We start from the raw sequence: 11,286 nt of genomic DNA, 5'->3' as shown, positions 1-11,286 counted from the left end.
TCCTATTCAAAAGGATCAAAGATTTATTTTACACAAAAACACACAGAGAGAAATATTAAATACAAAGAATATCACACTCATTGCCCAGTTTACTAACTGAGTAGAAAGGTTTCTCTCTCTCTTTTTTTTTCTGAAGCTATAACAGCTACTTTCTATATTTTCCAAAATAAAGGCTACACATATTCATTTCTCAAGTCTGTTACTCTGACTGGCATAACCAGAAGTGATCAGACATTTAAGTGGCTCAAATAGACAACTGAATATTGTTTGTTTTTTACTGCGAGAAAAACCTGTAAGAATAATAAACATATGATATGAAGGTACAATTTGCAAAATCTCTGTGTTAAAAAAACATCAAACAGAGGGAAAAAAAGCCTGCACTGCATGTGAACCTTGCTCAGTTTTGCACATAACGATGTTCACTACACTGGAAGACCTGTTCGCAGTTTGAAAAATAAATAAATAAAAAAAATAAAAAAAATCACTATATCAATAAAGCTTTAGGTTTAAACACCACCCAGCCTCACAGTCGGTATTAATTTTATATTATGGCATATTTTGAAGAATTTACTATACTCAAATCAAAGCTTGGACCCTCACCACAGCAGTGCTACAGATTACATTCATCCATCATCCCAGCCATCGTGTCACAGTCTTGTTTTATCTACGGCAGATCGCACTTATTCCCAATGAAAATAAACGCGCTATGAACCTTTTTGTTACTACCTAGTGCAATCGTAACCCTGTGTTTCTTGTGCAGGGCCATCTTAAAACTTCCCCTAACAGACGTTGAAACAAGAGCAGAAACAGAGACTACTCTGGCCCCGCTCATGAAGTGGCATAGCATATATTTTGAGAATAGTATTAGTACTAAGCCCGGCAGTTCTTAAATTAACCTATCACAACCCACTTTCCCCCAAATGTTGGTGGCTTCTCTTTTACTTAAATGAACGGTCTTTTCTGTGCTTTCGTTTGCTGATAGGGGGGAAAAAAAGATACAGGGGAGATCTATGCATTGCACAATGAAGAAAGGCTGTGTGGCAAAAAACAGATATCAAAAGAAGAAATCAGGTATGACGAATGCAGGTTTAAAGTCCCTGTTGGACATTGCTTTGCTCCCCCCACCCCCCTTCCAAAACGTAGAAACAGTCATTGTCAGAGAGACTCGTTTCAGGTGTTGTCGTTACAGCCTCTCAATTAAAAAGGTCCACGTTACCTCCCTCAGCATCTCGGCTCTTTACCTTCTTTTGAGTGCAAATGCAATAAGCCAGCATAAATTGCTCGTATAAGTTTGATTCAATAATTTACCCACCCTCCCAAAGAAAAAAAGAACAAACAATAAAACAAACAAACAAACAGCCAGGTAGGAAGCAGGACTGCGTAGTATCGGTGCATATCACACCACCACCACAACATTACCGAGGTGGAACAGTGCTTCTCTCTAACATTCGTTCTTCTACTGCCCAGTGTAGTGCACTTCTTTACTACTCCATATATCCAGTCTCCTCTGCTCATGGGCACAGCACACTCTTTAGTTTAAAACAAACAAACAAAAAACAAATAAAACAACAACAACAAGAAATTCCAACTGTTACTGTGTAAATCCTGGGTCACAGCCGGATCAGTTCTAACATGCGTCAGACTGCGGTCAGGTCCAGCGGAAAACGGAGAGAGTCCTCTTTGAGCATTAATAGCGTATCTCCAGGCAACGGCAGCTGTTATCTTATTTCAATGCAGGTTTGTGGCTTTGTTGGCGTTTTTTTTTCCGAGAATTCTTTGTATCCACTGTTTGTATGAATGCATGCAAGCTCGGATTTTTTCTTTCTCTCTCTCTCTCTTTTTTTTAGTGCATGTTCATGTTCAAGTCTCTCTCTGTATCTCCACAAGAGAATGATTTTTACCCAGAGTTAAAAAGCACTGTTTTTATAGACCATGTATTCTGAATACATTGGCGCAGATATTCAAGGCTATTATCCACGGGTTAGGAAATATGTCTTATCTGTATGCATGTGTGGTTGGGGAGGAGTGGTCTGGAGCAGACACAGGCATCACATTGACAACCTAATTCAACATGTCATGGGCAAATATGCGCGAATAAACAACTCCATGTGATAGAGTTGTTTTTAGACTGTGGACTATAAAATTTGATCATCTAAATGATGGGCCTATTTAATAGGGAGAAAACCGTTTTGTTTAATGGAGCTACCACAGTACATGGCCTTAAATTGCAAAACTGTTGTTGTTATACATTCATACACGTTCAAAATACAGTAAACTAACATAAAGGTCAACATTGCTCTTTCCAGATCTGTTTTCCCCAAGGTTACGCGGGTTAGTTTCTGATGCAGCTTTCCAAGAAAATGGAATCATTTTACAAATCAGTGTACCACACCGGCAAAGCAGCTGTTGCTTTTGTATTGCACTTGAATGATGAATCATTACAGCCATTTGTTCTGCTACCAGGCCTTTGTAATAATGCTGCGGATGCCAAAACACTGAGTACATACTGAGTGTACCAAGAAACGGGCGGAGCAGAAAGAGTCGACTTTCTCAAAGTGCTAATGCCATGCCTGTGTCTACTTCTAAGAACAGTGTTCTGCTTCCACTAGCGGCAATTATGGGAGCACGCAAGCACACGTGTGCGCATGCATGTGCGACAGATTCCTGTATAGTAAGATCAGTGAGTGCGGCTTCTTGTGCTGAGCGAAATTCCCGTTGAGGAAGCACAGAGGAGGAAGAGTGGCGGACGAGCTGTTGTAAAAGAGCAAGCAAAGAGAAGAGGCTGTCTCTCACAATGTAAGAGACAGCCTAAAAAGGACATTCACTGTCCGTTCACCCTCGCACCGTGTCCAAAATTTTCTGCTTCCTGCTCAGCCGGCGTGTCGCCACAGTTGCCTGCCTCGGCTCCTGGGATCGCCCCCAGTGATCTGTTTACACCCTCTAACCTAGCTTCATCCTCGTCTTCCTCCTGTTCCTCTTGGACTGCTCCTTCGCCTTCATCTTCAGCTTCTGCTCCAGCCGCCCCAGACCCGGGGCTGCCTTCTGTCAGGGGTGGGTGAGTCCTGAGAGGGTCCTTACGATCAGGATACAACCTTTGCTCTAAGGTCTTGAAGTCGGCCTCAAAAGTGATGGGTAACCCTGACTGAGGGGCACCCAGCGTCAGACCCAGACCTATAGCAGCGCTCATGCCCATTCCTGCACGGTACACATCCATGCCATCGGGCAGCATGGACTTAATCTTGGGCAACCATCGCTTGCGGACCCGCCTCGCGTTTGTGCACATGTCAGCAGCAATCACATTCATTTCACTCTCCTTGAAGTTAGGGTTGAAATTTTGACAGTAGACTGTAAAAAAAAGAAAGAAAGAATACAGCAAAAGTCAGCGTGGCACAAACTGCCCCTCTTTGAAACTTCCATTACTTCTATCAAGTATGACCTACGTTTGACAGCGTTGAGGACCCTGCTGTCCAGGGGTTTCCTGCTGGGATCACTAGTAGAAGAGCGAATGCCCGTCCCACAGCTATTGGCTAAAGTGTTTCTGCAGGGATGCAAAGTCAACACCAGGGGGCAGAGTCAGCAACAGGCACATACAGTAGATAAACATGGGAGCACACATAACAAACCGCATTGCACAACATGGCCACAGATGGAGTGTGAAAGTTGGTTTGTGACAACAGCAGTAGTGTTGGAGTCATACACAGAAGTCAAGCCTAAGAGTCGAAATACTTAAACAGTTTGTTCATTATTTGCACATTTCTCTGCTCACCTGTCAAAGAATGTGGCTAAGAGACGGCGGAGCAAGACTTTGTGTTTGATGCCGGCACATAGATGACAATTCATCAGCTGGCCTCGAGTCATGAACACTTGTGTACCTGTGTGGGAAACAAAGAAAAAAAAAATCTTGTGTGAAAAACGCTGACATTACAGCATTTTCCTTTATCTTTGAAGGCCCTCCTCTCTGCTTCTTTTACCTTTTACTCCACTTTGAGGCCTTTTTCTACATTTGAAGTCAAAGTTTAAGGAGATCTTTAATGGACTTAAACAAAATGGAGTCAGAAATGAGAGAAGAGGAACAGACGGTGACAAAAGCAGCACACTATTAAATGACTCCGTTTTGCTTTCTTTCCAGCGTCATCCCTTCCTCAGCAGTGCATGAGCCCTTACACCAATCGAGTTTTGGATTATTCACCACGACTTGCGCATTATTGTGCTCAGCTCTCTGTGAATTACGCTGGGAAGTACTCAGATGTCGTTCTTTTGTCTGGAGAGATTCGGCACCAAATCGATTTAAGGTTTTCTGTCACGTTCCTTTGTGGAAGCTGTATTGCCTACACGGTGAGTTGTACCTGTTCTCTTTGAAGTGCCAAGAGCGTGATGTGGGAGCCAGACCAAAGAGTTCAATTTTTGTCTCATTGTACCAAAAAATAAAAAATAAATAAAAGAACTTTTCCCTCATACTCTCAGAGCTCTGTAAGGACCATTTGGCAAACTCCCGGCAGGCAGTCATATGCTTTTTACTCCAGAGTGACTTCTGTCTAGCTACTCTTCCATAAAGACTGATGATATCTGCAGAGATGGTTGGATGGGTGCAGAGATGGTCCTTCTGTCTCAGCCTTAAATCTCTGCAAAGAAACTTGCAGCTTTATTTTAGCACTTTCAGTCTGACAGACAGAGACGTGGCGCCGGCTTCCTGACCCTTGCCTGATCCGTGGATTAACATGGGTCAGATTATGTTTTCCCAAACAGCCTTTTAATTAGGAATATGAATTCAATTAAACGGCACTGAGTTGTAAACATAATTTAACTAAACAGTCTTAATCAAATTTTTTTAGCACTTATGCATAGTCAAGTTGCTGTGAATGAGCAGTAATTCTCTGGTAGGAGTCTCATATCGGACAAAGAGGGCTGATTACATGCAGTTGACCCTTACATTCACTATGAATGAAGGTCACAGGGCTGTGGGTAAATTCTCTAATAGATGGTGCTCTTTGCCCAAGTCTCATTAAAAAGATTTCGGTAACTTTAAACTTTGACAATGAGCTCTCCATCCTTCTGAATTTATGACTTTCAATTCATTTAGTTAAATTCATTTTTAAATCCAATTTCGATATCTTCCAAACTCACTTGGTGTGTAAGCGAATCCTTGGAAATTCTGCAGGGGTAAGATGTTAGCATCTAAATGTGCTGTGAGTGACTTGTGATTGCTTTGTGCGTGCCTACCCGCCACCAGCTCCAGCTTCTCTCCAGGGTCCCCCTCAGTATAGAGCTTAGGATGGCAGCGGTAGCCTATCTGGCTTATGAGGCTTGCAGGCAGCGCCACAAGGTCCCTGCGGATCAGCACGCAGTTGCGGTTCTCCAAGGACAAGGGCATCGACGCCATCTCCGGCTTGTCTTGGACTAAAAAAAAAAAGAGATAAAGAACCGAAATGCAAACTTTATTTAAAATCTCACATCACAAAAACACATCGGTATCCGTCACTTTACTGGAATAAAAACACCCTAAACAAAGTTGTTTTCCACGCCTACCCCTGTGTATCCACACCAAAATAGAAGCTATGAAATTTAATTAGTAAAGCAGGTTGGAGTAATCTCATACAAGTTTGTTGTGTTTCATGAATGTTTTGGAGCATTGCAGATGCATCCTAGACAAGTCACTGTGCAGCATCAGCATCTTTAGTTTTGGAGGGGGGGGGGACATATCCAGAGCTGAGTGTTGGGTTCTTATTCAAAAACTCTTTTTTTCACCCCAAAACCTCTAAGACAGCTTGTGAGTGTATACACATGCATACTCGTCCTGCACGCACATACACATGAAACAAAAAGAAATTAATCCAATAACTGCCACACGCATGCACATAGCGAAAGGTGTAGATTAATCAATTTGTATGTGCAGACACATCTGCGCGCGTGCACACACACAGACACACACACACACACACACACACACACACACACACACACACACACACACACACACAGGAAAGATGTGCATGGTTCTCAAATATCCTACAATGTCACCCTGGGGTGCTCTGACTGATTGCAGATAGAATGGATTTCATAAATATGTGAAACCCTAGAATTTGACAAACCTCCCTTTGAGCTGCAGGATGTGAAGAATGAAGGAGAGCGAAATCTGTGTGTATGTGTACTCATGTGTGAGTTTATCACTATCCATAGGTACCCCGTCGGTGTGTTTATGTGAATGCAAACCATTTGCACCTGCATGTATTGAAAAAATCTACACCAGTGTAAAAAATGTGGCAGAAAGCCATAATGAAAAGCGGTACGGTCCGGCTGCTGTAGCTGCGATAAGGAAGATGTTGTTGGTCACGAAGCACTTCAATCATAACTCCATAAAGCTATCTTTAAGCTGAAAGAACCCCCCCACACACACATGCACACACACAAACACACACACTGGAAGTACAACAACCTGCTTTTCAAAGATGCACAGGACACACGATGCATAAAAGATTAAATAAGGTAATTGGGATGAAATGAATGTGCATCAGGTTCTAGTTTTTTTGTTTTGTTTTTTTAATTTTTTGCACAACCTGTAACAGATAAGAGGTCTGGATAAACCCCACATTTAGTTTCTCCAATTCCTCTCAAGTTTTACTTTGAGATCGCTCTGTTATCAAATTAATTTCCTCCATATGAGCCGAGGGCAGCTGAGAAAGTAATGCACCAAATCAGACTTGACATGACTACAAATTTAAAGTTGCCATTGAGACTTTATCAGAGTCCTGGACTTTGATAGTATGTGCTTTAAGGATCGAAGTGCTGTAAAATCAGGGGGTGTGTTGTAAGCACAGCTCCTTATGGCATGCCACTGTTGTTTCATATACTAATAAGCATTGTTAAGGACTTTAGAAACATCTAACACAATACTCACTCCCGTAGGGATTGGCTGAACGTCCATAAAGATGACTGTAGGTCTCCTCTGTGATCCCATCGTAGGGCTCCTCCTCAAACTCCTCATCCTCGTTCTGGTAGGACGTGGGACTGTCGGTTGTGGGCAGACTGGAAGCTCCGGGGCTGGACCTGTCACCGCCGGCTGCTCCTCCTCCTCCAGCTCCACTGCCACTAGTCCCCTGGAGGCTGAAAGCAGGCATACCAGGGATAGGGGTCCCTCCAGCTGTTGTGTAGAACAGCGGCCCGGCCCTCACCAGTCTACTTCCAAGCTCTGAAGGCGAAGTCTTACTTGGCGTTGAAGGTACAGTCAGGGGCAAGGGCTCACCTCCTTCAATTTTAATCTTACGCTGCGGTATGAGCAGAGTCGAAGACCATCCCGGGGTCCCTAGAAGGGCAGCCACTGCCAGGCCGTTGCCATTATTACAAGGACTCTGTGGCTCAGATACCGTTTCTTCTAAGGACCCCATTGTCTGTGAGTCACAGTGAGGTGAGTTTGCCTTAAACATTAGGTCCATGCCTTTTTCAACTATATGCTGAATTTGGAGGTAGCCAGCTGTGTACATGACCACCAGCTGTTCACTAGCTGCCATTGTTAGCTTCCCTGTGTAGCAGAAAGTGAGGATCTGCTCAAAGCAAGCAGGTGTGACTGAGGAAGGCAACTCAAACTGGGTCTTGGTGGAGCTGCTGAAGAGGTCACGAAAGTAGAGGCTGCTGGCGGCCAAAACAGCCCGGTGGGCTTTGAAAGCCTGGCCTGGTTGAGGGAAAAAGAAGTTGAGAACATTGACGAAGACAGTTAGCACTTTGTACAAGTTAATCTGTGATTAACAGAGCAACATTAACATTTTTCTGCCAACTGACCTTTAACCAGTATGGATACATCACAGTAGTGTCCCAGCAAGCGCTGCTCATTAAGGGAACCCAGAACCGTAGCTCCAAAGTTTGGGATCTCCACATGGAGCAGCTGGGACATGATGGCCACAGAGTGGAAGGAAGATGGGGCTTCAGATATTCACTGCAGACTCTGCCGCCGAGAGAGGCATCTGTAATAACAAAGCGGAAGGAATCCAAAAAAAAAGGTATGGTAAATGCGTTGGAGAGGAGAAAGGCACTGACAAATGAAGGAGCAAAAAGCAAACGCGTGAAAGATGAAAAGACATGCCAGAGGGAGGCAGAGGGGCGAGAAGAGAGAGATAGATCCTCTCAGGTTGTTTCTCTCTCTTAGAAAAAGCAAAGAGTAAGAATGAAAATAGAGTTGCGATGAAGTGAGAACACGCATACAGTTGAGGGAGAAGTGAGAGGTGTGCGAAAGAAAGATGGATATGCAGAGATAGTGGGTGAGAGAGTCGAGGCAGGAGAGAGAAAGGAGGAGTCACTCCACAGAAAAAAAAAAAAAAAAACACGAAACACAATGCTGCGCCTACTGTGCATAGAAGGTTGTGAAATACCTTTAGGCTATGTTGTTTTACATTACTTAAATTCCAAGAACCTTGCACTCCTTCCATGTATTGCTCTTAATGCATCCAGAACAATTTACCCACAGCATGGACTTTGACAGCCTGTACGCCTTAACTTTTCTCAGAAATAAACCCCACACTGAATGCAACCTGTTTTTCATGTCATAGATTTTCCTGGATTTCGCTGACACCGTGGCAGTTGTTCTCTTTCTCAGATCTAGCTAGACAACAATCCAAAGAAAGACAACTTTAAAAAACAAAACAAATAAAAAGTCCTTTTCAGTAACACTCTCCAGATATATTTGCACCTTCATTCCAGCCCTGAACCTTTTAGAATTGCCTTTGTCTTCCCACCAACCCACACATATGTACATATACGCACTAGTTTCATTATTGAGCAATGCTGCAGAACAGTTTCCAGGAATACAAACTGAAAAAGATGTCACCGCCTCTCTCTCTCTCTCTCTCTCTCTCTCTCACACACACACACACACACTCTCCCACTTCATGCACTCCATACAGAAAGGCATGCACTGTGGCTTACTTACATAAAAGCCTGCATGCATGAAGACACACACGCACATGCAGTAAAAGCTGCACAGGGAAATTACTGTGTACTCTGGCACGCAAGCACTCACCTGGAGAAACAAGAACATGCCTTTTCCTCTGCTAACAGTCTCTCACACATGCACAAATGCACAAAAAGAGTGCTCACTCTGTTATCCCAGACAGTTCTGACCTGAGTAAGCCAGTCTTCTGGTTAAAGCACACCATGGAGCCTTGACACACACACACACACACACACACACACAAAACACGCCAGCAGCAGTCAGGACCAGGACAGAAGAGGAGCAGTTAAGAGACGGAGGGAGAGCACTCAGATGTACTCCGTCTGGTCGACTCTTTCTCTCACTTAAAGTGTCATTCCTAGTGACTCAAAGATGATTCTCTCTGCTGACTGACTTTTCTCTGTCTGTTTTCTCTCGGCCTATCTACAATCTCTATACCCTCCAAAGCCCTATTCTCCCTGCTAACTGTCTGCTCTAGCACTGTCTCAAAGCCTCCCTCTGCCTCGTCATTATCTCGCTCTCTCTCTGTGTTTCTCTCCCCCTCTCCCTGTTCTCCAAGGGTTGAATTCAACAAGTGCCGCTGTAGATAGGGGGAGTGTGTGAGTGAGAGAGAGAGAGAGGGGGGGAGTGAGAAAGACAATGGGGGGGGGAGAGAAAGAGAGGCCAGAGCAGAGCAGAACCGAGCAGAGCAGAGCGAATCAATGATGAAAGGAGTGGGAGGCTCAGTGTGTGCGCAAGCGCACGCCCGTGCATGTGTCTGCGCGCGTGTGTCTGATCAATGCAGTATCTATACGTCGCAGGGAGTGGGAGGGAGAGAAAAACACAGGCTACAGTTACAGACGGAGACAGAGACTGGGCAGAGCTAAAGAGAATCAAGGGAGGGAGGGCGGGAAGGGAGAGTTGAGACAGAGAGAAAGTCATTTGAGGACAGTACGAGTAGAGAAAGACAATTAGGTTGAAGCAACTTCTGCTACTTGGACACAGACATGTATATACAGTCTAACAGAATGAGGGGGAGAATGACTAAGACGAAAAAAAAAGAGAAATGAGAAGCACATACAGGGGTCACATCCACCATTAATTAAGGAGACATCGAATAGCGAAACTTGTGAGCGCCCAGTTTGACGCAAGTCTGGAAAGAATGCGTCACATCTCAGTAAAGCAGAGCTTTATTAAACCCGAACTATAGCGTGCACAATGCAGTGAACCTTAAATCCTTCTAAATGTAGAACTGAAAAGATTGATTGAAAAACAATCACCAGTGTCAGGGTATTTCCCATTATTCGTACCATCTTTGTAAGACAATAGTTTAAAAAAAAAAAAGGAAAAGAAAAGAGAGGCTTTACTTTTGAGCAAGTGTTGTGTATTTTCTCTGAATCATGCAAGGACATCTCTGCCAAACACCTACACATAAACAGAGAGAAGTGCTGTCTTCACGCAAGACTATTTTGTATTTCTACATGAATTGATGAATTAAATGATTAATTTACGCCTCCGCTTCGGTGGCTCGGCTTGTTCAGGTGACATTTCTCTGCTTTCTCTTGGGTACTTTTTTTGGCCAGCCCATAGAACGCTTCCCTAAATGTTACTTGATCTGGATGAAGGAGGACAGGAGCCAGATGTCACTGCCTGCGACAGGACAACCGCTAAAAGAAGGACAACAGCTACCAGAGAGGATAAGTTCCAGAAAGATGTGTGTGGGAGGGTATAAATGCATAACGGATGAGTAGGAAAATGGGTTGTTTTTTTTTTACAGTATGTGTGTGCATATAAACACACGCACACGAACGAATGCTGTGTAATTTTTACATGTCAGAGTAAAAAATTATAAAAACAACAAATAACACTAAGGAGACAGCTTTCTCGGAGTGCCGTGCTGTGTTATAGGTGACGAGACATGAAGACATCCTTTCAGCGCATGTCGCTTATCTTAAAGAAAAAAACAAAACAAAAAAACATCAAGCTGATGCTGAGGTTTTCTGAAAGTGAGCACGTCTCTCTCCCCCCCTACAAAAACTATCAAGGCACATTGTGCTCAATTCTTTGCCAAAGAAACCTCAAGTGGAGAAAGTTGCACTAAACTGAGCAAACTTTTACTCTTCAGTTGCAGCGGAAATATGAAAGGGAGGATATCACAAAGCGTTGAATGCAGTGAGTCAGACTTTGGTTTACAGAGCTTTGGCCCAGCAGTGCGATATCTGCACGGCACATACAGGCACACATGAGTGAGCACACACAAAAAAAGCACAGTGAAACGCAGGAGAAACAAATCTGCAAACACTCTCCTGCTTTCTTACACACACACACACACACACACACACACACACACACACACACACACACACACA

The 11,286-nt window shown here is 43.8% G+C and overlaps 1 protein-coding gene across 7 annotated transcripts in view; it reads right to left on the bottom strand.

Annotated features, from left to right (window-relative positions):
- The window catches only part of nacc2 (NACC family member 2), a 36,250-nt gene continuing 24,964 nt past the window's right edge, over positions 1-11,286 (bottom strand). For 5 of the 7 annotated variants that reach the window (XM_086300889.1, XM_086300887.1, XM_086300892.1 and 2 more), the window contains exons 2-7: positions 7,774-7,955; positions 6,896-7,666; positions 5,221-5,397; positions 3,767-3,872; positions 3,441-3,538; positions 1-3,345 (exon numbers count right to left, since the gene is read on the bottom strand). In XM_086300889.1, coding sequence (XP_086157015.1) covers positions 2,822-3,345; positions 3,441-3,538; positions 3,767-3,872; positions 5,221-5,397; positions 6,896-7,666; positions 7,774-7,885 — 1,788 coding nt within the window. In that variant the 5' untranslated portion in view covers positions 7,886-7,955 and the 3' untranslated portion in view covers positions 1-2,821. The other 2 variants (XM_086300888.1, XM_086300891.1) reach the window with 2 other exon arrangements.

The sequence above is a fragment of the Aulonocara sp. 'chitande type north' Nkhata Bay genome, linkage group LG7, assembly GCF_057382095.1.
Source record: "Aulonocara sp. 'chitande type north' Nkhata Bay isolate Kocher_YH1m ecotype deep benthic linkage group LG7, A_spYH_male_GT1.1, whole genome shotgun sequence".
NCBI lineage: Eukaryota > Metazoa > Chordata > Actinopteri > Cichliformes > Cichlidae > Aulonocara > Aulonocara sp. 'chitande type north' Nkhata Bay.
The sequence above is the reverse complement of the archived record's forward strand: the minus strand, read 5'-3'. Positions and strand labels throughout refer to the sequence as shown.